General features: G+C 36.1%; 1 protein-coding gene across 2 annotated transcripts; it reads left to right on the forward strand.

Annotated features, from left to right (window-relative positions):
* Positions 1-1,582: 1,582 nt before the first annotated feature.
* On the forward strand, positions 1,583-26,693 carry LOC140875838 (nudix hydrolase 1-like). Of its 2 annotated transcripts, XM_073279641.1 has the most exons (6): positions 1,583-1,707; positions 1,886-1,946; positions 2,205-2,315; positions 23,256-23,300; positions 25,861-26,134; positions 26,213-26,693. In XM_073279641.1, exons 4-6 carry the CDS (start codon positions 23,259-23,261, stop codon positions 26,524-26,526), a joined length of 630 nt encoding a protein of 209 aa, XP_073135742.1. In that variant the 5' UTR covers positions 1,583-1,707; positions 1,886-1,946; positions 2,205-2,315; positions 23,256-23,258; the 3' UTR covers positions 26,527-26,693. The 2 variants fall into 2 exon arrangements, with proteins under 2 accessions (XP_073135742.1, XP_073135741.1); XM_073279640.1 differs by lacking the exon at positions 1,583-1,707 and having other exon boundaries at positions 1,780-1,946.
* The last annotated feature ends 1,130 nt before the right edge of the window (positions 26,694-27,823 follow it).

The raw sequence follows: 27,823 nt of genomic DNA on the forward strand, positions 1-27,823 counted from the left end.
TTCGAAAGAGACCCATATGGATGCACGATTATGAGGTAACTGGTTTTCAATTTGATGACTTTGATTCAATTGCTCATCATACTTTGTTATCAGATTGTGATCCCATTACATTCCAAGAAGCTGTTAGGGACTTAAAGTGGCAAAAATCCATGAATAAGGAGATTGGGTCTATCGAAAAGAATAATAGCTGGGAGCTGACAAAACTTACAAAAGGGCAGAAAATTATTGGTGTTAAATGGGTTTATAAAACCAAGTTGAACAAGGATGGAGAAGTTGATAAGTACAAAGCACGTCTTGTTGCAAAGGGATACAAGCAAGAATTTGGTGTGGATTACAAAAAGGTGTTTGCTCCAGTAGCAAAACTTGATATCATTCATTTGGTGCTATCCTTGGCTGCCCAAAACTCATGGTCTATCCATCAACTAGATGTGAAGTTGGCATTCTTGCATGGAGAGTTGGAAGAAAAAGTCTACATTGAGCAACCACCTGGATATGTGAAGCGAGGCAGTGAAACAAAAATATACAGGTTAAAAAAAGCATTATATGGGCTAAAACAAGCACCAAGGGCTTGGTACAGTCGTATAAATGCTTATTTTTTTAAAGGGGGTTTTATTATATGTCCATATGAGCATAATTTTTATACTAAATATGATGATGATACGAAGTATTGATGGTCTGCTTGTATGTTGATGATCTGATTTATATGAGCAATGATAAATCCATGCTTGCTGATTTTAAAAAGTCCATGATGACAGAATTTGACATGAATGTTTTGGGATTAATGCACTATTTTCTTGGCATTGAGGTAGTGCAATCATACGCTGGTGTATTCATTTCCCAAAAGAAGTATGCTCTAGAAATTTTGGACAGGTTTGTGATGAATGATTGCAATACTATAGTCACTCCAACTGAAGTTGGTCTTAAACTCTCAAAGAACGCAGCAGGAGAGAAGGTGGATCCTACTTTATACAAGCAAATTGTGGGGAGTCTCATGTATTTGACTTCTACACGGCCAGACCTTATGTATGTTGTTAATTTAATTAGCAGATACATGGAGAATCCAGCTGAAGTTCATCTCTTGGCTGCAAAGAAAATTCTACGATATGTGAAGGGTACTGTTGATTTTGGAATTCTTTATAGAAAGGGTGAAAATTCGAGTTTGGTTGGTTATTCAGATAGTGATTATGTCGGTGATATTGATGATCGAAAGAGCACTTTTGGTAGTGTATTCATGTTGAATTCTGGAGCTATAACATGGTCATCAAAGAAGAAACAAGTATTGACTCTATCAACTACAGAGGCTGAGTTTGTTGCTACTGCTTCGAGTTCATGTCAAGTAATTTGGCTGAGAAAGCTACTGGAAATTCAATACAACAAGCAACAATGTCCGACTGTGATGTATTGTGATAATCTCTCAACAATAAAACTCTCAAAGAATCCAGTCTTACATGGGAGAAGCAAACATATTGATGTGAGGTATCATTTCTTACGTGATTTATGCAAGGATGGAATTGTTGATTTAGTGTATTGCAAAAGTGAAAATCAGTTGGAAGACTTATTGACCAAGCCTCTCAAATCTCCTATTTTTGTGAAGCTTTGAAGTATGCTTGGAGTTTGCTCATTAAAGGAAGCTGAAGTTAATCTAAGAAACACGTTTTCAGATTGATTCCTAAACTAATATTTGTAGATATCAATTTAAGTGAGGATGTTAAGTATTATTATTGTACAGTAGGTTGTTTGACTAAGTCTTATTATGTTTGACTAACTCAGCCCCATCAATGGCCCTATTTCTTTCCAATTTTTCGTTAAAATAAGTTAATGTTTATTTAGTTCCTAATTTTTTTTCCTGACATAATGTCAATGACATTGTTTTAATGTTTTGCAGAAAACGATTCTCAGCAAGAGGCGATAAATTCAAATCAGTTGATCGTTCTTCAAATTTATGGGTAATTTGTTATCCTTTAGTTCTGCTTTTTACCATGATTCATATTCATTGTATTATTTCCAAGATGTACACGGATGAGATATTATTATACAATTTTTATGTTTTAGTCATACAGTTTTGCATCTCATCCTTATTCGGTGAAATGCTCTGTACATGCTTGATAAAATGCCCAAAAGAAGATTTTTTAGTAAATACAATCAAATTTCCTATTCAAATTTTATTTATTTTATTTTACCCATGTTACGACATGTTGATACAGGCATATTCAAAGCATTACTCTTAGACGATGGAACACAAAACTCAGTAGCTTGCTTCAGTGAGTTAACCACGACTCTCAAAGTAAGAGCACATATTCAATATTATATCAAAGGTAAATGATTGACAAAAATTCCTTGATTACTTATTTTGTTAATATATGTATAGCATAAAATTTTATAAAGTAAGAACTTCAAATTTTTTTTAAAAAAAAAATTCAAGTGGCGGCATAAAAATTCTCAGCTTTTATTAACTATAACTATCGAGTGATGAATGAAAAAATTGTTTACTTAGTTTTTAAAGTGGGGCAATCAGGTATACTTGGGGACAGATTTGCAAATGTTGTTCGGCTAGAGGAATGCGATATATTGTGTAGTAGGTTGGTTAACATGTTTGCTTTTTTTATTTTTAAAAATCAATTAAGAAGCACTCCTGGCACCATGCATGTGTTTTTTTAAGGAGATATTGCATATGTGTTTTTATTGTGTCTATCTTAAAACTTTTATTTTTTTCGTAGTACAAACTAAAATTTGTACTGACTTTTATTGTTCTAATTTCAAGGACGTTCAAAGGATTGGGATATGTGATCACTAAGCCTTTATTATTAGCTGCAATTTTAAGTTACGTTGAGTTATTGTAATCAAGATAGAAACTCATTTTACTTCTAATAACCATTGAATTCTAGCCAGTGAATTTAGTTAAATGGCCACAACAGAAGAACCGAAATTTAAAAAAAAATATAGCCTATACTATATTATTGTACATCTCTAACGCTATCTTAACATATTTAAAAATGTGTCTACCATATTATGATTTTGAAAATAGATGTCTTATTTCTTAATAGAATGCTCATTGTACAATATTAATTGTAAGATATTATGACTTCACGAAATGTTTTTTTAAAAAAAGTTAATTTAATACAAACAAACCATAAATAATATTCATTTATTCTTTGCGCATGCAATGTGTGTGCGTCGTTTACTAGTAATAATAAATCCTCAACCTCTACTACACAAATGACGTAATAATAAAAAAAATATTATTGGTTATCCTACACATCAATTCCCGTTCCCATATATTTATATATATATATATATATAGAAATTTTCAGTTGTCCAACTATATTTTTTCACTTGGTCCGCGACCACTAAATTCCGGTAGTGGGTTTTAGTGGTTATTGTTTTTTTTTTTTGCATCACTAAAACCCACTACCGGGTTTTAATGGTCGCGAACCAAGTGATAAAACAGGGTTGGGCAGCTGAAAATTTCTATATATATATATATATATATATATATGAAAAGTGTGTATACACAATTTAATATAAAATATGATTAATATTTGAAACGTCGAAATTCTCGATAAACACGGTATTTTATTTAATACCTTATATATCAAAATATAAAATATTAATAATATTTGAAACGTTGAAATTCTCGGTAAACACGGTATTTTATTTAATACCTTGTTCTTCAAACACTAGAATGACTATCATAGACATATATTAATTTATAGATGCTCATTCCTATCGCTACCATATATTTGAGAAATATATGTCAAAGATATAAGTTGCTTTAATTTATTTTTAAATTAATAATTATATACGTGTCTCTATTGAGAGAAATGGAGGAATTATTAGTCAACAAGAGAGTGAGAGAAAGCCGTTGACCCTTGGGAACAATATATATGTAAGCCTTGTCTATTTTGGGCCTAGTTTTGGGCTGTAGATCCACCTGAGTCCAATAACTGTTAGGACTGTAAATTTTATTAACATTTGCACATGATGTCATGAAGTCATTATATTAATTTTTTTTAATGAATTTTTTTTTGTTTTAAAAAATAATTATTTTCTGTTTTAAAATTAAGACCAAAGAAGACAGAATCAAAGAAAAACAAAATCTTAAGTGTCCCTAACATCCATCATGCTATATAGAGTGTGGATATTATACCAACTGTTTGGTATGACCCATATATTTTGACTAACATTTTTTTGCACGCATTGCGTGTTAACTCCATTTTTATAATAAAGTTATATTTAAATTAAAGCCGACGAAAAAAATTATTGTATTATATATTAAATACAAAAATCGGAGAGAAAAAAATAATTCAATGAAAAAAAAAAGAAATCATAACTGAAGGAAAAAAATTGAGATAGTGGATAAAAGCGGTTGAGTGTGTGGGTGGTTTTTTTTTTAAGTGTGTGGGTGGTTTTTTTAATTTATTTAATTTTTTAAATTAGCATACCAAGATACTAAGAGATTCTTACATAATATATAGGAATAGATATGGCCAAATCAATTTTTAAAAAAAATTAAAAAACAAAATACCTTAATACCTTAAATAACCATTTGATATGGGAAAAACCGTCATCCACCTCTTCAGTCTTCGCTCATCTTGGGTGAGATGGAGAAAATAAGTCATAACCTCCTGGCGGTTTCCACCTCCCATGTCACGCCCCGAAACCGGGTCTAGTTGACATCGGCGTTGTTTAACAATTTAACATTGAAACAACAAGCCTCATAGTACAAGTCTTGCCAAAAACCAGTCTATTTCATAAACCATAACTGTTTTTACAGAAAAAAAAAAAAAAAAAAAACACAAGTGCGACAATGCGGAAGCGAAACTGAAATTTAAAGTAAAAATATTTCTTCAACTTGAACTGATCCATCCTCACCAATCTCAGTACTTATTTTGTTCTTCGTCATCTAACTCATCTTCATTCTTATCTGGGGAGCAAATTAAGGGGGTGAGTGTTTTGGGAAACACTCAGCAAGTGGGGGCCGATCAAGCACGATAAACACCAAAATATATTTACATGTACTCATGTATATTTCATAATCTCGAAACAAAATAAGCATGCTGAATTTGAACAAATACGAAGCAAATATTGCTGAAACGACCCTAACTCTATAATTAATAAATAAATATGCTGAATTTTTTATTTATTTATTTACTTACTAAATAAAATAGGTACATATATGCCCATATATATATGCACAGAATAAAAAGATTTAAAATAAATAAATAAATAAATAACTTAATAAAAATGTATTCTTTAATAAAATAAATATCTGAGTCAAATATTGAATTAAAATACTGCATAAATAAAATGATTAAAGTTTGCATGCACTGAAAATATTTAAATAAAATATTCCAAAACACAACCACTGAAAAAAAATACTTAAAAATGTAACATGCTAAAAAAATATTCAAAACATGCAATGTGACTCAGACATCTATCACGGTCACGGGGATCACTGCCAGTCTGCTCATACGTCCTCGCCTCCGGTGGGTACTACATCCTCCTCTACGAACTCACCTGCACCATACCAGTATAGTGAGCCTAGAGGCCCAACATGCTAACATAACAAGGGTTCAAAATAATTTAAATCAATTTAATACTAATACATAACATATACATGAAAGTGCATGCTTAAAAACATCATAACATATCATAACTTAAATTATCTTAAATAACATACCACATAAATATTGTTGAGCAAATTATTTTTTAACATCGCATGGTTGTATCCGTAGTGTAACCTTAAATCATACATTAAATACTGATCAGCGTGGAAACCAACGTACGTGGCGGTGACGAATCACCTCTTAAATTGGCAGTAAACTGCCCTTCAATAGTTCACATATGGGGACGAATCCCCCTCAAATCTCAAATTGTCACACTACTTCAACTTCCAACATAAAAATATTTTATTATTGCTCAACCTTAAACATTTAATCGTACATAAAATTATTTCATGAATGCATGTACTTAAATAAAATGTGTGTCCTTCATATATATTTAATTTAATTTCATACTAACATATAAATATTAAAATAACTTCAATGCATAAAAATAATTAAATATATATTCAGGACACATGCAATTTCTCATGGATTGTACCGGACTGCTGGCTCTAACACTCAAGCCCAATTACTTAAATCTGGCTCATTAACATACTTAAGCCCAATAAAATTATTCTAAGCCCAATTAAAATTAATTAAAGCCCAATAATACAATTTTGACCCAATGGGCCCAAAAGCCCAAAGACTGGCCCAATAATTTCCATGGGCCCTAAAGCCCATAGAAATTAGTGGATCAACATAATTAAATTAATTAAGCCCATTAGTAAACTTAAGTGAAGCCCAAAAATATAATTAAGCTAATTAACCCAATAAAACACTTAAATTTAATAATTAACTTAAATTAAAAAAATTACCCGAGCCCAATTAACTTAACCCGGACCCGGACCCACTAACTTAACCCATGACCCATGAACTTGACCCGGACCACCGACCCGACCCGGAAGCCCATAGGAAAACCTAGAACACGTAGCCCTAACCCCATCTCGGCTGCGGCCGAGAGCAGCAGCCCCTCCGTGGCTGCTGCCGGCCTGCTCCGGCCACCCTTGGCCGGAGCGCCGCCACCCAGACGTGGCCCACGTCTGGGCGGACCTAACCCGCACCAGCCCCCAGCCCCATGCAGCCTGGACCACCGAACCCGAAGCCCATTTCCCGAAACCCTAGACTGTGCACCAAGGGAGGCCGAACCGCACCAGCAGACTTCCTGGGGCCGTTTGGCTCGAGCCACTCGAGTCATTCGGTCCAGACCCTCCTCACACTACCTAGGACTCTGACCAGCAGCCATACCAGCCATGGTGGACCGAAAACGTGAACATGAAAAAGGAAAACAAGGAACCTTGCGCATAAAACTGAAACAACCAGACCATTTTTTTGAAAAAAACTTGAAAGTTTTCGATGCATACACAATCCACACAACATAATATCTGATAGGTACGAAAAAATGGAAGAAAATCATGCCTTTCACCGAAAACGAAGAGAAAAATTGAGTGTGGGACGATTCCGGGACGACGGGACGACGACAACCGACTTGGACCTTCAAAAACCGAGCTATGGAGTTGGGGTGTCGGCTGGGGCTTAGGGTCGATGGGTTTGGGGTAGATTAGGTTAAGTTTTTAATAAAATAGGTTTTTAGGAAATTAAATATATTAATAAGGATTTTAACATATAAAATATATAACTTAAAAATCTAATTAATAAAAGAAATCTGATAACAAAATTTAAAAAAATATATAAAAATCCAGAAATATTAATTTAGGGAAATTTTAAAGATAATAAAAAGTCATTATTTTGGCTTATTTTGAATAAAAACGGACTCCTAAAATTATATAAAATTAAATACTAAAATTTTTGAGGAAATAAAACTCAAAATAATATTTTTGGGCTTTTAAAAGGCTCATGAAATAAATTGGATAGAAAATTGTCATCTCGTCCGTCCACGGTCCCGTCAACGCGATAAAATACTTAAAATACTAAAAATCATAAAAATCACTAATTATGGGTTAAATGCTTAAAAATAAATTAAATCATGCACAAATAATTCACATAATTATTTAACCCATAAATCACAAATTTAAATAATTAAATTCTCTAATTATGCATGCGGATTTACGTATTTAAAATACCGGGTGTTACAATTCTCCCTCCCTTAAATTGAATTTCGTCCTCGAAATTTAAAGTACTTACCCAAACAACTCCGGGTAGCGAGTCCTCATGTCTGTCTCGGTCTCCCAAGTAGCTTCCTCCTCTGAGTGATTCAGCCACTGGACTCTGACCATCGGTATGACCCGCGTCCTAAGCCTCCGCTCCTCCCTAGCCAAGATCCGCACTGGCCTCTCCTCATACACTAGATCTGGTGGCAACTGCAAGGGCTCGAAATCCAACACATGCGACGGGTTAGAGACATATCTCCGAAGCATGGATACATGGAAAACGTTGTGCACTGCCGCTAGCCCTGGTGGTAGAGCTAAACGGTAGGCCAACGTGCCAACTCTCTCCAAGATCTCGAATGGCCCTATATACCTCGGATTAAGCTTGCCTCTCCGGCCAAAACGCACTACTCCCTTCATAGGTGACACCTTCAGGAATACGTGATCACCTACAGCGAACTCCAAATCTCGTCGTCTGGCATCTGCATAACTCTTCTGACGACTCTGAGCAGTCCTCATCCGATCTCGAATCTGAGTCACAATGTTAGCTGTCTGCTGCACAATCTCAGGACCCAGTAAAATCCACTCACCAACCTCATCCCAATGCACAGGAGATCTTCATCTCCTCCCGTACAATGCTGCATAAGGAGCCATACCTATAGACGACTGAAAACTGTTGTTATAGGTAAACTCCACTAATGGCAGTCTAGTCTCCCAAGAGCCCCGAAAATCAATGACACAAGCTCTCAGAAGATCCTCGAGAACCTGGATCACTCTCTCAGACTGACCATCTGTCTGGGGATGGAATGCTGTGCTGAACAAAAGCCTAGTCCCCAATGCTGTGTGCAGACTCTTCCAAAACGCAGATGTGAATCTCGGATCTCTGTCTGACACAATAGACACTGGTATGCCATGTAGTCTAACAATCTCTCTGATGTAAAGCTCTGCATACTGTGTCAAAGAATAAGTAGTCCTCACCGGCAAGAAATGAGCTGACTTGGTGAGTCTATCCACAATCACCCAAATCGTTGTGCAACCTCTGGCACTCCTCGGTAAGCCAACCACAAAGTCCATCGTAATATTCTCCCATTTCCATTCCGGAATAGGAAGAGGTCTAAGAAGTCCTGCTGGACGTTGATGCTCTGCCTTGACTTGCTGACAAGTCAAGCACTCTGACACCACTCTCCCGATGTCACTCTTCATCCCGGGCCACCAATACAATAGCTGCAAATCTTTGTACATCTTCGTACTTCCAGGGTGAATGGAGTACGGAGATGTGTGAGCCTCTGCTAAAATCTCAGCTCTCAACTGATCGACGTTCGGTACCCACATCCTACCACGGTACTGAACGATACCATCCACCACTGTATACAAGAGGTTACCCCTAGCCTCATCTCTCTGTCTCCATCGCTGCAACTCCTCATCAGTAGACTGTCCATCCCTAATCCGATCTCGCAGAACTGGCTGCACCGTCAACACTGACAAGCTCGGTGCATGACCACTCGGATAACACTCCAAGTCAAATCTCTGAATCTCGCTCCGTAGTGGTAACTGTACGGTCAAACATGAGACCACTGACGACTTCCGACTCAAAACATCTGCTACTATATTAGCTTTACCCGGATGGTAGCTAATGTCACAGTCATAATCTTTCACCAACTCCAACCATCGGCGCTGTCTCATGTTCAACTCCTTCTGTGTGAAGAAGTACTTGAGACTCTTGTGGTCTGTGAAAATCTTGCACTTCTCTCCATACAGATAGTGCCTCCAGATTTTCAAAGCGAAAACCACTGTTGCTAACTCTAAGTCATGCGTCGGGTAATTCTGCTCATGAACCTTCAGCTGCCTCAACGCATACGCAATAACCTTGCCACACTGCATAAGTACTGCGCCTAAACCCAGCTTAGACGCATCGGTGTACACCACTAACTCCTCGTGTGGTACTGTCACTGCTAACACCGGTGCAGTAGTGAGTGCTTCCTTCAGCTGATCGAAGCTCCTCTGACAGTCTGAACTCCAGATAAACTTCGCATTCTTCTTGGTTAAGGAAGTCAAGGGTACTGCAATAGAGGAAAAACTCTTGATGAACTTCCTATAATATCCTGCCAAACCCAAGAAACTGCGAATCTCCGAAGCATTCTTCGGAATACCCCAATTCTGCACTGCCTCAACCTTCGACTGATCAATTGCAATCCCATCTCTCGAAATAATGTGGCCAAGAAATGCCACCTGCTCAAGCCAAAACTCGCACTTGCTGAACTTGGCATACAAACGATGCTCCCTCAAAGTCTGCAAGGCTGTCTGAAAATGCTGTCTATGCTCCTCGATGCTCCTAGAATAGATCAAGATATCATCAATGAAAACTATGATGAACTGATCTAGATACGGCTGAAAGACTCGGTTCATGAGATCCATGAAAACCGCTGGAGCATTGGTCGTCCCAAATGGCATCACTAAGAACTCGTAATGCCCATATCGTGTCCTGAAAGCAGTCTTAGACACATCTGCATCTCTAACACGCAACTGATGATAACCAGATCGCAGGTCGATCTTGGAGAACACCGAAGCTCCCTGAAACTGGTCAAATAAATCCTCTATCCTCGGCAGTGGATACTTGTTCTTCACTGTGACCTTGTTGAGCTCTCGGTAATCGATGCACAGTCTCATACTGCCATCCTTCTTCTTCACAAATAACACCGGAGCTCCCCACGGAGAAAAGCTAGGACGAACAAAGCCTTTCTCTAACAACTCCTGAATCTGCTCCTTCAACTCTTTCATCTCGGTAGGAGCAAGTCTGTACGGTGCCTTAGAGATAGGCACGGTGTCTGATACCAAGTCGATGCCGAACTCCACATCTCTCGCTGGTGGAATTCCTGCAACATCCTCCGGAAAGACATCCGGAAAGTCACGAACCACCTCTATCTCTGATAATGATCTGCTAGATGGTTCTGAAGTCGTGACGATGCTCGCTAGAAACCCCTGGCAACCCCGTCTCAACAACTTCCTCGCCTGAATAAGAGATATCACCTGAGGAATATCACTGCTCTGAGATGCATGAAAAGTGAACGGGTCGCCTACTGTAGGTCTCACTGACACTGATCTCCGACGAAAATCAATCGAAGCTCCATTGACTGTCAACCAGTCCATACCCAAAATCAAATCGAAACCACTCAATGGCAAAACCACCACATCTGCTCGAACGGAGTGTCCCTGCAGCTCCAACTCCAGTCCTCGAATAACCTTCGAGGTAGAAATAATCTGCCCTGACGGCATAGTAACATCATACCCACTGTCAATAATCTCAGGTGTGATGTCTACCCGCCTGATAAACTCCAGGGAGATAAACGAATGCGTAGCTCCTGAATCTAGCAACGCAAACGTGGAGTTGCCTCCAACTAGAATTCTCCCTGCACGCAGAAAATTCCCAACAATTTCATACCACTACCAAATTTTCCCCAACGAGTCACTACTAATTCTTAATTCTAATCACAAGTAAAACATGCTTCCTATTCTAACATGCAGTTAAATAACCCAAATAACAACAATTCCAAAATAAAGACGAAATTTTAACCAAAGGAAAATTATTAAAATGTTAGGGGTAAGATATACCGGTGATCAAGGAGGTGTCTGGATCTACCTCCTCGGCCTGCATGACGAACACTCTACCAGCAGTGTTCTTCTTCCTCGGGCAGTTAGCTATCTGATGCCCTGGCTCCCTACAGTGATAGCAAACCCCTGCTCCCAACAAACATGGTCCCGAATACATCTTCTGACACTTCGGGCAAGTAGGAAAACCTATGGCATTAGGGGCCCCGCCCCTCTGCTGTTGTGGCCTCTGCTGCTGCGGCCTCTGCTGCGGATTCAGGCCCTTAGCCGGCCCTGTAAACTGCTTCTTCGCAGGAGGCTGCGAAGGTGGTCGCTGATACCCAGCCTGAAACTGCCTCTTCCCTTGCTGATCGCTCTGCATCTCTCTCCTACCCTCCTCTGACCTCAGTGCTCTACTAACTGCCGCCTCATATGTAGCGACATCCATCATACGTACGTCGTGCTTAATATCCGCTCTCAGTCCCTCCACAAACTGTCTCATCTTCTCCGGTGGACTGTCTGCAATCAGAGGCACAAAATGACAGCCCCGCTCGAACTGGCTCACGTACTCCACAACAGACCTGTCCCCCTTGCGGAGACTCATAAACTCCCAGATCATGCGACTCCTCACATCCTCCGTGAAATACTTGGCGTAGAAGACACGCCTGAACTCCGCCCAAGACAGTGTAGGAAGGTGAACTCCCCTGGCAGCACCCTCCCACCATAGAGCTGCATCTCCTCTCAGCATGTAAGTCGCACAGTTCACCCTGTCGGCGTCTGTGATCCCCATATAAGCAAAGATGGACTCCAGAGAGCGAATCCACCCCTCAGCCACCAAAGGATCGGTGGTACCAAGGAACTCCTTCGGTCCCTTCTTCTGGAACCTCTCAGCAACGTCCTCCTCATGGGACAACCTAGGACGAGTAGCCTGCTGCTCTAACAGAGCAGTAATCCCTGCCATCATATTCGCATTGGCCTGCTCCAATGCTGCTAGAGGGTTCTGCGGAGGTAGAGGTGGAGGTGTAGGTGGAGATCCCCCACGTCTGTTCATCGGTCTGGGAGGCATTTTGCACCACCACATATTTCTTTACGTATCGCCATGCATAACTAAGTGGTTTAAAAGTAATGCTACCTTAAATCCAAAGAATTAAATCATACTATAAACACTTAAAACTTACAGACCGGTAGCGTGGATTTCTGAGCTCGCATAGCAGTAATGACCCCTCCAAGGACCGTGCTCTGATACCAACTGAAACGACCCTAACTCTATAATTAATAAATAAATATGCGGAAATTTTTTTTTTTTATTTACTTACTAAATAAAATATGTACATATATGCCCATACATATATGCACAGAATAAAATAATTTAAAATAAATAAATAAATAAATAACTTAAATAAAAATGTATTCTTTAATAAAATAAATATCTGAGTCAAATATTGAATTAAAATACTGCATAAATAAAATGATTAAAGTTTGCATGCACTGAAAATATTTAAATAAAATATTCCAAAACACAACCACTGAAAAAAAATACTTAAAAATGTAACATGCTAAAAAAATATTCAAAACATGCAATGTGACTCAGACATCTATCACGGTCACGGGGATCACTGCCAGTCTGCTCATACGTCCTCGCCTCCGGTGGGTACTACATCCTCCTCTACGAACTCACCTGCACCATACCAGTGTAGTGAGCCTTGAGGCCCAACATGCTAACATAACAAGGGTTCAAAATAATTTAAATCAATTTAATACTAATACATAACATATACATGAAGGTGCATGCTTAAAAACATCATAACATATCATAACTTAAATTATCTTAAATAACATACCACATAAATATTGTTGAGCAAATTATTTTTTAACATCGTATGGTTGTATCCGTAGTATAACCTTAAATCATACATTAAATACTGATCAGCGTGAAAACCAACGTACGTGGCGGTGACGAATCACCTCTTAAATTGGCAGTAAACTGCCCTTCAATAGTTTACATATGGGGACGAATCCCCCTCAAATCTCAAATTGTCACACTACTTCAACTTCCAACATAAAAATATTTTATTATTGCTCAACCTTAAACATTTAATCGTACATAAAATTATTTCATGAATGCATGTACTTAAATAAAATGTGTGTCCTTCATATATATTTAATTTAATTTCATACTAACATATAAATATTAAAATAACTTCAATGCATAAAAATAATTAAAAATATATTCAGAACACATGCAATTTCTCATGGATTGTACCGGACTGCTGGCTCTAACACTCAAGCCCAATTACTTAAATCTGGCCCATTAACATACTTAAGCCCAATAAAATTATTCTAAGCCCAATTAAAATTAACTAAAGCCCAATAACACAATTCTGACCCAATGGGCCCAAAAGCCCAAAGACTGGCCCAATAATTTCCATGGGCCCTAAAGCCCATAGAAATTAGTGGATCAACATAATTAAATTAATTAAGCCCATTAGTAAACTTAAGTGAAGCCCAAAAATATAATTAAGCTAATTAACCCAATAAAACACTTAAATTTAATAATTAACTTAAAATTAAAAAAATTACCCGAGCCCAATTAACTTAACCCGGACCCGGACCCACTAACTTAACCCATGACCCATGAACTTGACCCGGACCATCGACCCGACCCGGAAGCCCATAGGAAAACCTAGAACCCGTAGCCCTAACCCCATCTCGGCTGCGGCCGAGAGCAGCAGCCCCTCCGTGGCTGCTGCCGGCCTGCTCCGGCCACCCTTGGCCGGAGCGCCGCCGCCCAGACGTGGCCCACGTCTGGGCGGACCTAACCCGTACCAGCCCCCAGCCCCATGCAGCCTGGACCACCGAACCCGAAGCCCATTTCCCAAAACCCTAGACTGTGCACCAAGGGAGGCCGAACCGCACCAGCAGACTTCCTGGGGCCGTTTGGCTCGAGCCACTCGAGTCATTCGGTCCAGAACCTCCTCACACTACCTAGGACTCTGACCAGCAGCCATACCAGCCATGGTGGACCGAAAACGTGAACATGAAAAAGGAAAACAAGGAACCTTGCGCATAAAACTGAAACAACCGGACCATTTTTTTGAAAAAAACTTGAAAGTTTTCGATGCATACACAATCCACACAACATAATATCTGATAGGTACGAAAAAAATGGAAGAAAATCATGCCTTTCACCGAAAACGAAAAGAAAAATTGAGTGTGGGACGATTCCGGGACGACGGAACGACGACAACCGACTTGGACCTTCAAAAACCGAGCTATGGAGTAGTTGGAGGCTGCTGGAAACGATGGAGAGTGATGGAGGAGAGTGGGGTGTCGGCTGGGGCTTAGGGTCGATGGGTTTGGGGTAGATTAGGTTAAGTTTTTAATAAAATAGGTTTTTAGGAAATTAAATATATTAATAAGGATTTTAATATATAAAATATATAACTTAAAAATCTAATTAAGAAAAGAAATCTGATAACAAAATTTAAAAAAAAATATAAAAATCCAAAAATATTAATTTAGGGAAATTTTAAAGATAATAAAAAGTCATTATTTTGGCTTATTTTGAATAAAAACGGACTTCTAAAATTATATAAAATTAAATACTAAAATTTTTGAGGAAATAAAACTCAAAATAATATTTTTGGGCTTTTAAAAGGCTCATGAAATAAATTGGATAGAAAATTGTCATCTCGTCCGTCCACGGTCCCGTCAACGCGATAAAATACTTAAAATACTAAAAATCATAAAAATCACTAATTATGGGTTAAATGCTTAAAAATAAATTAAATCATGCACAAATAATTCACATAATTATTTAACCCATAAATCACAAATTTAAATAATTAAATTCCCTAATTATGCATGCGGATTTACGTATTTAAAATACCGGGTGTTACAATTGCACTGTTAATTATCTCATTTTCCGTGGTTCTACTGATCAGTCCCCTATATGTTACTCCTCTAAGGGGCGAGGCCAAAGGAACGGTTATTATAACCCACCGCATCAGGGCCATATCAAATCAAATCAAATCGTCGGAAATTCCTTAACCATTTCTAAATCGACTCTTAACAGTGCATCTCAAATATTTCCAAATAATTCTAACATGCTTCAAATAATATCACGAATAGCCAATAAATAATATATATCAAATTTAAACGAATATTATCATGCCGATCGAATTTTCAAAAGTTTAAGTATTTATGTTATAAAACTTAACTCACACGCAAAAATAAATATAAGTATAAAAACTTATATCACACAAAAGAAAGGTAGAAGCCCACTTACCTCGATCTCATATTCATATAGTGGAAGACTATTGTGAATCATCCTCTACCTCAACTTCACGACATAACTTAAGAATTATCTACCTCAAGAAACCTTAAATATTCACCAATACATAATACCCAATGTCTCAACTTGAAAGATGATTATTTTTTATCGCCTTCAATCTTTATGCCACTACTCTAATCTAATAAAAACAATTAGCATACACTAGTATGGAAGGAAATAAAATTAGGCGGTAGCTATGTTGTGTTGTCAACTAGAGAAACAAGGTGACAACAACAAATTAGGAATTCTTGGGGGATGATGAATTTTGGATTAAGTAGAGAATGAAAAATTACTTGGATTGTTATGAATGTAATTGGAGATTTATATACACAAGACAAGGGACATGAAAGGTTAGCAAATTAATTAGGGGAATTTATTCTTCATATTGATAGTAATTTATAAAAAAGAGTTACAATAGTAATTACATTACATTATATAAAAAACGTTAATCTACAAAAGCAAATGGGTTTCCTACACTTTTGAAGAAATAATATAATTTAATGAAAAAGAATGAAGCCTTGAACGTGGGTTCATTCCTAGTTAGAGTTAGGAATTTCAAAGATGTACTTTTAATTAAATAAAAATTATTAAAGACCAATTAATTACCTAGCTATTTAATAATTATAATACGTTAGAGAACATGTACGTATTATAATTGACCGAAAAATAATAATAATTTGGATAAAATCAACTAAGACATATTATATATTAATCTGAAATCAATTAATAATCTAATTTAAAAAATAAAGATTTTTAAAATAAAGGCATAATCAAATAGGAATGTGATTTTATGGATATAGACTGATGAAATAATGATAAGACGTTGGTTATGATAGGAGCTCTTAGAATTCTAAAAGAAGTTATGTCTTATTGATTAAATGAGATATAATGTCTAATTAAATATCCAATCAATAATTATATCATTTAAGAAAATAATTATACTTTTCATCTAAAATATATATATATATATATATATATATATATATATAGATAAAAACAAAACGTAAACTATATATGTTTAAGTAAAAGTGCCAATTTAAATATAAAGTAATACAATCTTAATTTTGTTTAATTGTATTTAAAATTAGGTCACGAGTATCACATCCCACTTCAACCAAAAAATTTATATTTGCCACAAATCCCTGTTAAGTATTATTATTGTACAGTAGGTTATTTGACTAAGTCTTATTATGTTTGACTAAGTCTTATTAATTAGATGTAGTGGATTGTGAACGTGTGATAGTGGATGTTATGTTCTTTGTAGTTTAAGTCTACTTATTTTATTATTTTTCTTGTGTTGAATATGTGTATTGCTCTTCCTCTGTTGGCTGTTTTTATTTTACAGATCTTTACTTTTCTTCTTCCTTTGCTATGTATTGAATTGTTTTACAGTGGTATCAGAGCGGGTAAGATATATAATTACAAAGCAGCAGCTTTGTTAATTTTTCTTCCTGTAGAAGAAAAAGCTGATGGCCTCTGAAAATTTTGTTCAACCTGCAATTCCACGCTTTGATGGTCACTATGATCATTGGAGCATGTTGATGGAGAATTTTTTGCGGTCCAAAGAATAATTGCAGGTAGTCTCTGAAGGGATACCGACCCAGTTGCTGGTGCCATATTATCAGATGCACAAAAAAACAGCACTAGAAGGACAACGCCTTAAAGATCTCAAGGCGAAAAACTTTCTATTTCAATCCATCGATCGATCAATCTTGGAAAAAATTCTTAGCAAAGAAACTTTCAAGCAAATATGGGATTCGATGGAAAAAAAAGTTTCAATGATCAACAAGGACAAAGAGGCAGTAGCTTCAGGCACTTCGATCTGAGTTTGAGACACTTAGAATGAAGTCAAGAGAATCAATTTCTGATTTCTTCTCAAGAACAATGGCAATCATTAACAAAATGCGCATCCATGGTATGAGAAGATGGATGATGTGATTGTTATTGAGAAAATTCTTCGATCAATGACACCAAAGTTTAATTATGTTGTTTACGCTATTGAGGAATCTAAAGACCTTGATGAATTATCAATTGATGAATTGCAAGGGTCTTTGTTGGTTCATGAACAGAAAATGTCACAGGAAGATAAAGAGGAGCAAGCCTTAAAAGCCTCGACAAATAGCAATGCTTGGACAGCTAATAGATCAGCAGATCGAGGTAAAGGCGGAGGAAGAGGAATTCGAGGTGGTAGAGATGGAGGTAGAGGAAGAGGAGGACGAGGAAATTTCAGAAATGATAACGAGCAACCAGTCTATCAAAATAGAGGCAGAAGCAGACATCAACAATTTGACAAATCCAAGGTGGAGTGCTTTCGGTGCCATAAACCTGGTCATTATCGTTCTGAATGTTATACTAAATTGCCTACTGATAAAGAAAAAAAAGATAAATCAAATTTTGCAGAAAAAAAAAGAAGTTGAAATTTTGTTGACGGCTGCTCAAGCCAATGAACAACCTCAATCAGAGGTATGGTATGTTGATACCGGTTGTAGCAATCACATGTGTGGAAGTAAGTTTTCTTTCTCTATCTTGAATGAAGATTTTTGATCTACAGTAAGTTTTGGTGACAACTCAACTGTGAATGTTATGGGAAAAGGAGATATTAATATACGAACCAAGAATGGTTTCATTGAAACAATTTCAAATTTCTTTTATGTTCCTAACTTGAAAAATAATTTGTTGAGTGCTGGTCAATTACAAGAGAAGGGTTATATAATAACAATTAAACATGAGGCTTGTGAGATATATGATCCTTCAAGATGTGCTATTGTTGTTATTAAAATGGGTTCAAACAGGTTGTTTTCATTAGAAATTGAAAGTGTCCAATCTTGTTTGATTACTGAAGTAGATGACACTTCATGGCTTTGGAATTTTTGTTATGGTCATTTGAACTTCAATGGCTTGAAGACACTATATCAAAAAAAATATGGCAACTGGTCTTCCTCATATTGTTCCTCCAAACAATGTGTGTGAAGAATGTATTATTGAAAAACAACACCGGGAGCAATTTTTGCAATCAAAATCATGGAGAGCAAAGAAAGTTTTGGAGTTGGTATATTCTGATATTTGTGGACCCATTAATCCGTCTTCTAATGGAGGTAAAAGGTATTTCATTACTTTCATTAACGACTGTTCTTGCAAGACTTGGGTTTATTTTCTGCAAGAAAAATCAGAAGCCTTTGATATGTTTAAAAACTTCAAGACATGTGTTGAAAATGAAGCAAAAAAAAAGATTAAATCTCTTCGCACTGATCGTGGTGGAGAGTACTGTTCAAAAGAATTTGAAACGTTCTGTTGTGATCAAGGCATAAGAAGAGAACTCACAGCTGCATATACACCACAACAAAATGGTGTATTGGAGAGAAAAAACCGAAACATCCTCAATATGGTGAGAAGTTTGCTGGCTAGAGGAAAGATTCCAAAGAATTTTTGGCCAGATGCAGTAAATTGTAGTATTCATGTGTTGAATAGAAGTCCTACTTTTTTGTTCAAAACATGACACCGGAAGAGGGCTAGAGTGGACAAAAACCAGTTGTGGATCATTTCAAAAATTTTGGTTGCATCGCATATGCCCATGTCTCGGACGAGAAGAGGAAGAAACTTGATGATAAGGGTGAAAAATGTGTTTTTCTTGGTGTAAGTGAGTATCCAAAGCTTATAAATTATTTAATCCACTCACAAAGATTGTGACCAGCAGAGATGTTATTTTCGATGAGAAAAACACTTGGAATTGGGAAAGGCAGCAGTCTTCTCCCATTGTTTTAGACAGTCTCATTGAAGAACACAAAGAAAGACAACAGCTTTTACAACAAAATGATGTTGCACCTAATGACACTTCACCAACAGTAACAGAAGGTGCTAGTGTTATAGGTGATTCACAACATCATCGTATTCGAAAGAAACCCATATGGATGCACGATTATGAGATAACTGGTGTTCAATTTGATGACTTTGATTCAATTTCTCATCATACTTTGTTATCAGATTGTGATCCCATTACATTCCAAGAATCCGTTAGGGACTTAAAGTGGCAAAAAGCCATGAATGAGGAGATTGGGTCTATCGAAAAGAATAATAGCTGGGAGCTGACCAAACTTCCAAAAGGGCAGAAAATAATTGATGTTAAATGAGTTTATAAAACCAAGTTGAACAAGGATGGAGAAGTTGATAAGTACAAAGCACGTCTTGTTGCAAAGGGATACAAGCAAGAATTTGGTGTGGATTACAAAAAGGTGTTCGCTCCAGTAGCAAAACTTGATATCATTCATTTGGTGCTATCCTTGGCTGCCCAAAACTCATGGTCTATCCATCAACTAGATGTGAAGTCGGGTTTCTTGCATGGAGAGTTGGAAGAAAAAGTCTACATTGAGCAACCACCTGAATATGCTAAGCGAGGCAGTGAAACAAAAGTATACAGGCTAAAAAAAGGATTATATGTGCTAAAACAAGCACCAAGGGCTTGGTACAGTCGTATAAATGCTTATTTTATTAAAGGGGGTTTTATTAAATGTCCATATGAGCATACTCTTTACACTAAATATGATGATGATACGAAGATATTGATGGTCTGTTTGTATGTTGATGATCTGATTTATATGAGCAATGATAAATCCATGCTTGCTGATTTTAAGAAGTCCATGATGACAGAATTTGACATGACTGATTTGGGATTAATGCACTTTTTTGTCGGCATTGAGATAGTGCAATCATACGCTGGTGTATTCATTTCCCAAAAGAAGTATGCTCTAGTAATTTTGGACAGGTTTGTGATGAATGATTGGTAATGCTTAGTCGTATCACGCTCAAATTAACCCAACTCAGATTAACTAAATAAACATGTAGTAGCGAGAGTATGGATCGTTCCCACGAGAAAAGTGAAATTTATTTGTGTTATTAAAAATACTAAAAATAAATAAAAGGGGATTTGGAAATTTTAGAATTAACTACTATGCAAGAATTAAAATAAAAAAATAAATAAATTAACGAAACTTGGTATCGGTCGACTACACCCTTGAAATCATTCACTCGATCATTGATTCCCTAAAAATAATTAATTCACATCGAATATTCATCATTGGAAATTAAATTCCTGTTTCACCTTAATTTTAGTTAATTAGAAAACATCATTCAAAATTAATCCTTACCAATGAATTAATCCGATAACAGCAATCTAGATTTAAATGTACGATAGCATTCAAATGAGTAAAACTAATGAAGCTAGACAACACAAACACCAGCGGTTGTATTTAGCCTAGTCAATTGTTATTCCTAAAAATTAATAAATTCAACAGCAGAAAATATTAAACGTAGTTGCTTCACAAATTAGATGATTCAAGCAATTACGGATTTGAATTCTAATTTAGCGGTAGATTGTACGAAAGAATTATCAGGTGATCAGTCTAATAATCAAACACACAAGCATGAAATAAACCAGAACAACTCTTGATACTCGATAAAAATCAAACAATGAAAATCTGAATCTCACAAAGTAAATAAAATCAAGGGTTTTGTCTTCCTTAACCAAGTACAAAACTAGAAAGATTAAAATCTAAGAACACAGAAGATAGAACCTAGCCACCAGATGTTTCCTCTGTGTTCTTCAGCCATCTCCAATCTCTCGTTTGATCTCTCCTTCGATCTGATGATCCCTATTTTGCGTCTAAATATCATGTATTTATATTGCTTTGAAAAGCCCACAAAATAAAGCCCGCAAAATAATATTTTAAATTTCCGAAATTCTATTCTTTTCCTCTGCGCGATATCCTGCTCGATCGGACAAAGTCAGCAGATCGAGCGAGACATTTTCCCAAACTCTCTGTCCCGATTTCTCAAGTGGCCCGCTCGATTGGACAAGTTCCGCGGATCGAGCGGATGCTTTTCTTCTCGCAAATCTGTACGCACAGATCATTAAGCGCACTTCATTCTCTTTATGCGCGATTGCGCTCAACAGCTACGCCCTTCATCTCATTGCTGCGCGATAGCGCTCCATATTGCGCCTTTCACCAAGTATCAAGCGCGATAGCGCTTAAGACTAGCGCTAACCACAACTCCAACAGCGCATCATCCTTTCTTTCTTCCTTTTTTACAGTAAGATTTCTTCCTTTTCTACAGTAAGAGCCCTTCGTTAGAGCGATAGCACTCCTTCAAGGGCTGTTCGTTAGAGCTGTTGGGTAGCGCTATTCGTTAACAGCTCTAACGAACCGCTCTACTTTTTCATCTTCTTTATTTTCTTCTTTTCTACAATTCTTTTGCACTCCAAACTTTCTTCATAAAATGTTGTTTCCTACACAATAAATCCGAAAGCATGTTATGTAGACATGATGCATGAAATATAAACAAAATACTTAAATCAACTAAATAAATTCATGCTAAACGACAATAAAAATTCATTAGAATATGCAACTAAAACACACCTATCAATGATTGCAATACTATAGTCACTCCAACTGAAGTTGGTCTTAAACTCTCAAAGAACGCAGCATGAGAGAAGGTGGATCCTACTTTATACAAGCAAATTGTGGGGAGTCTCATGTATTTGACTTCTACACGGCCAGACCTTATGTATGTTGTTAATTTAATTAGCAGATACATGGAGAATCCAGCTGAAGTTCATCTCTTGGCTGCAAAGAAAATTCTACGATGTGTGAAAGGTACTGTTGATTTTGGAATTCTTTATAGAAAGGGTGGAAATTCGAGTTTGGTTGGTTATTCAGATAGTGATTATGCCGATGATATTGATGATCGAAAGAGCACTTCTGGTAGTGTATTCATGTTGAATTCTGGAGCTATAACATGGTCATCAAAAAAGCAACAGATAGTGACTCTATCAACTACAGATGCTGAGTTTGTTGCTGCTGCTTCGAGTTCATGTCAAGTAATTTGGCTGAGAAGGCTACTGAAAATTCAATACAACAAGCAACAAGGTTCGACTGTGATGTATTGTGATAATCTCTCAACAATAAAACTCTCAAAGAATCCAGTCTTACATGGGAAAAGCAAACACATTGATGTGAGATATCATTTCTTACGTGATTTATGCAAGGATGGAATTGTTGATTTAGTGTATTGCAAAAGTGAAAATCAGTTGAAAGACTTATTGACCAAGCCTCTCAAATCTCCTGTTTTTGTGAAGCTTCGAAGTATGCTTGGAGTTTGCTCATCAAAGGAAGCTGAAGTTAATCTAAGAAACACGTTTTCAGATTGATTCCTAAACTAATATCTGTAGATATCAGATTAAGGGAAGATGTTAAGTATTATTATTGTACAGTAGGTTATTTGAGTAAGTCTTATTATGTTTGACTAAGTCTTATTAATTAGATGTAGTGGATTGTGAACGTGTGGTAGTGGAGGTTATGTTCTCTGTAGTTTAAGTCTACTTATTTTATTATTTTTTTTGTGTTAAATATATGTGTATTGCTCTTCCTCTATCGGCTATTTTTATTTTACAGGTCTTTACTCTTATTCTTCCTTTGCTATGTATTGAATTATTTTACAATACCTCCTTTAAAAACTCACTGTTCATCAGTTGATGTTGACAAATTTTTCCGTCCACCGAATTTGATGTTTGAAGACATATAATTTCTTAAATCAGGAAGACAAACAATCAATTGGTTTAATTTAATTTTGTCGCAGTGAATGCAGAAGACTAGCACAATTGCAGAAGACGAATCACAACGGGTGAGTCAAATCGGGAATTCATTAAATCTATACTAACTATCGGTAGATGAGATCCTAGCATATGGGTAATACCCAAACCATACATCCAATGGTTCTTATTTTTACACATACGCGTGATTAATTATATATTGTTGACTTGACAAATAATAGGACATTAGATCTATCATTGAGGTAATACTCATATGCTAGGTTGAAATTTACCCTAACTATCCTTTGATTTAATTTAATTTTTCTGCAATGAATGCCTTCCATGTCTTCATTAGTCATTCATTAAATCTTCAAAATATTGAACACCAAAACCATCGGACAAACCATCTTTATAAGGTAAACATTTCCATTTACTCACCAAACATTAAAGCTTCATTACACTTTCTATTTACTGTACCATATATTAGGCCATAATCAGCTTAGTAATATTGATTTGCAAAGGGCGTAAAACTAACAGAATATCAAATTTGCTCATACAGGTTTCCGAAATAGAGAAAATGGGTTCAATACGTTGATTATAAAACTCATAACCACCAATCAATTTTCACATCTTGCTTTGACATAACCATTCACTTATATTCCCTCCAAGTTTTTAATTTCAGATCTCACCAATTCCTCATTTGAGGCTCAAAAAAATTCTACAGTGACATAATATGTTTAGGAGTTCGAATATTGTTGTTCATTGGAAACCGATAAATTTCTCAAACAATGAGATTCGAAGTTTGATTATACATAGATGAAACGGTCATCTATATCTAAATTTCACCTATCCATTTCTTCCAGGTTTTCTTTTCTTCTCTTTTTTTCCGTTGGATTTGTTTCTTATTATGTTCTTTACAAATTATTCTTTGTTTTATAAATTAATTAATAATGGTTGTTTATGATATATTTGTGCTACCCATTTGTTAAACTAAATGATAGTTGTACGTAATCGAATGGTTTTCCACAATCATATGTTCTAACCCCGTAAACATTTTGAATTTTTTCACATTTATATAACTTAGTCTTACGAATCTTCTAATACTATTCTTACCCTTGCGTTACATTTTTGTGCTAAGGAGAAAATCAAAATGTAGAGATAAATATCACGTAGATGCAATTTGTTGAGATGTAATTTAGTTTTTATATATGGGGTGTTTTCCATACCACATTGTCTTGAAGAAGATTTTTTTTTATTTTTGATGGTTGATGGTGAGGGTGATATTGTTTTGCCTGTCACAGTTATTTTTAAAATTATGTCTCATTTGTAAAAATTATTTTTCTATTGTAAGTTTTTGGATCTTCTAAGATACTTTGGTAATTGCATTTGATTGTGACTTGTGAACTTATTTTGTCTATCATGTCTAAACATGTAATTTTTTTAAAAAAAAATTAAAATTATATAATGTTGTTCAATTGGTTTTTGTATCGATAGATATAAATATTATTTTTCCTCTTGCAGTAATTAATATGTGTTCAACTTGGATACTGTTTTCTTCAACTCCGTTTTACGGACAACTATATTTGTGAAATGACATTTCATCTTCTAATACAATCCATAAATATAGATATTATTAGCCCATCTTCAACCATAAAAACCATTTTGGTGCAAGTTTTGCACTAAAATAGTGTAATTTCTGCACCAAATACAGCATTCATCTCCAACCCATTCGCACCAAATCTTGAACTAAAAAAAATATTCTCGGAATATTTCTTTTATTTCACATATATTAATTATTATTATTATTCAATATTTTTAAATAAATAAGTATTAAATTAAATGAATTATTATAATATTTTTTTTTATTATTTAATTATTAAAACAATAATTTAAATATTAAAGTATTATTTATAATTTTAAAAACAAATAAAATTCATTATTATTTAAAAAACAAATAAATATAATAATTTAAAAATAATAAAATAATTTAAAAATATAAAAAAAAAAATAAGAAGGGCTGCGCAAATTTGGCGCAGCCCCTTTTCCTGCGCCAAATATGGTGCAGGAGTTAATGGGGCGCCGAGATTGATTTTGCACCAAAATAGTGCATTTTTGCACCATTTTGGTGCTCCGTTGAAGATGCTTAATTGTTATTTTTATTTGTTTTAATTTAGTTTTTTTTAGTTCAACGTCTTTTTAAAAGGTACATGATGTGTATATATGTGTGTTAAATATTTTAGTTATATTATTTGATTGCATTAAATTTATTTTAAAAACATGTATTAAGTTACACACAAACGTGTTTGTCACATTTTTTTCGTTACACAAAGTTGCTAGTATATATAATATTTGGGTGTGGGGATGTGGGACCCTTTCCTCATTTCATTTTTTTAAAAGTAAATTAAATTATTTAACGTTAATTTTTTTTTTCGCTTTCTTTAGACCTTATTTTTTTCCTTAAATTATGTGTACAAAATGGAGCAATTATGTATTAATTTTTTAAAAATATAAATTGTCAGTAAAAAATATTATAATTTTTAACTAATAATTTTTTTTTAAAAAAATAGTAATTCATATAAAAAAAAAAAAATACATCATTGTTTGAATTTTTTTGTCATAAAAAAAACTCATGTTGGGTTTTTATTGTCGTAGATGCGCTATTACCCAAAACGTGAAGCCCAAGAACCCCAAGTCCACGTGCAACAGCGGGAACTGGAACACAATTTGGCGGGAATATATCAAACACCTTTCTCGGTAGATCCATTCTACACTTTGATAATCGAAATGGAGAGCGACGGGGTGGCGCCAAGTCCCAGAGTAGCGGTGGCGGTGTTTCTGCTCAAGGGAAACAAGGTCTTATTGGGGCGCCGCCGCTCTCCCGTCGGCCGCGACACCTTCGCGCTTCCCGGGGGCCACCTCGAGTTCGGTCAGTAGTACTCTCTCCTCATTTCCCACGCATTTAATCGCTTCCATCATAAAATCAAAGATCTGCATTCTTTTTCAGGGGAGAGTTTCGAGGAATGTGCGGCCAGAGAAGTGAAGGAGGAGACGGGGCTAGACATCAGCAAAGTCGACTACTTAACCGTCACCAACAACGTCTACTCGCGAAACCCATCGAATCCACTGCATATCGTGGCCGTGTTCGTGCGTGCGATCCAGGCTGATCCGACTCAAGTGCCGCAAAATCTGGAGCCGGAGAAATGCGAGAGTTGGGATTGGTATGACTGGAATAATCTACCCCGACCGCTCTTTGGACCGTTGCAAGCCATGGCGGATAATGGGTTCAGTCCATTTCCCACTGATCGTGAAAATGATTGAAGATTTTTCCAATCTGGGAAAATTTCATAATGTCCGAGTTCTAGGCTAAGAGCTCAAAATGATTACGAACTTGGGAGATATATTAAATATTTCTTGCGCTCTTGTTGGCTAATGAATTACTATATTTAATTTCTCTATGTTATCTAGCTATATACTAGTTCATGAATATAATTTTTATAAGGTGTCCGATTGATACAAATTTTGAATTTTGATGGCATCTGTAGATTAATTTGTATGGAGAAATTAGTTGAAAAGTCGTTTGAATGACTGACTAATTGATGCAGTATTTGAAGAGCTCTTCTTGGCCCATTTTATGTGAAGATTGGTTGAGTTCTTTGTTACAACAAGGGTAATGCCATATACTCATAATTGGGGGGTGCGAATTGCGATGACCAAAAATCAATGTGACACGTTTGATAATTTGTGGAAAATAATAGAACTTCATATCGTCAAATTACAATTACATCATTGGTTTTTAAAGAAATGTAAGGATATATGAGCGTTTAATTAATTGTCAGAAATTCGATTTATTCTATTAACAATTTCTTAAGCGAGTTCGTCACACTCTGTTGTCCGATATCATTTACCTTATTAGCGTGATTTGAAAGTTATTAGTTAGATTGAGTAAATTTAGAGGTGTCAAAATGGGTTATGCCCGTCAGGTTGGCAATATCTCAACCCGCCTAAAAGGTGGGTCGTCCCGCCACGTCTAATGGTGGGTTGTGGTGGATTACGGGTTGACCCGCAAAAACCCGCTAATTTACACGTGAGTCCGCCGGGTTGGCCCGTTCCGCCACCTAAAATAGGTGGGTTGGGTTGATGTTTTCTCAACCCGCCTAAAAGATGGGTCGCCCCGCCTAATGATGGGTTACGACAGATTGTGGGTCGCCCCGCCCCGCTGGCCCATTTTGACTCCTGTATGAGTAATATTAGGTGCATAATGCATGCAGTGCCAGACCTGAGTTTTTTAGGCCTGAGGCGAGCACAAAAATTTGGTGTCCTTGAACCGTAATATTTATATATTTTTTCATCAATAAATATGATAGTATAAATAACATGATTTCTAGAATAAAATATAGACAAAATATATAATCTAAATAATATGTCATAAGAAATTACTAATAAAGTCAAGATCATCCAAGAAATATATGAAATTCATGTTTTGAGTCAGTACATAGTCGCTTGAATATTACTTGCCTCGCGGTATCAAGTCATTTAGTCTTTTTTATAACATAGTTGATCGGAGATAAGTTTCGAACAACTTCAGCTTGAAAAAACCCGCTTTTTGAAAAATGCA

Source organism: Henckelia pumila, chromosome 1, assembly GCF_033568475.1.
Source record: "Henckelia pumila isolate YLH828 chromosome 1, ASM3356847v2, whole genome shotgun sequence".
Taxonomy (NCBI): domain Eukaryota; kingdom Viridiplantae; phylum Streptophyta; class Magnoliopsida; order Lamiales; family Gesneriaceae; genus Henckelia; species Henckelia pumila.

Excerpts from the sequence above, each read along its gene's own strand:
- LOC140875838 (XM_073279641.1), top strand. The coding sequence starts at position 23,259 with ATGCAGAAGACTAGCACAATTGCAGAAGACGAATCACAACGG. Across the intron at positions 23,301-25,860 it reads CAGAAGACGAATCACAACGG|ATGCGCTATTACCCAAAACG; the intron begins GTGAGTCAAATC and ends TTATTGTCGTAG. Across the intron at positions 26,135-26,212 it reads CGGGGGCCACCTCGAGTTCG|GGGAGAGTTTCGAGGAATGT; the intron begins GTCAGTAGTACT and ends ATTCTTTTTCAG.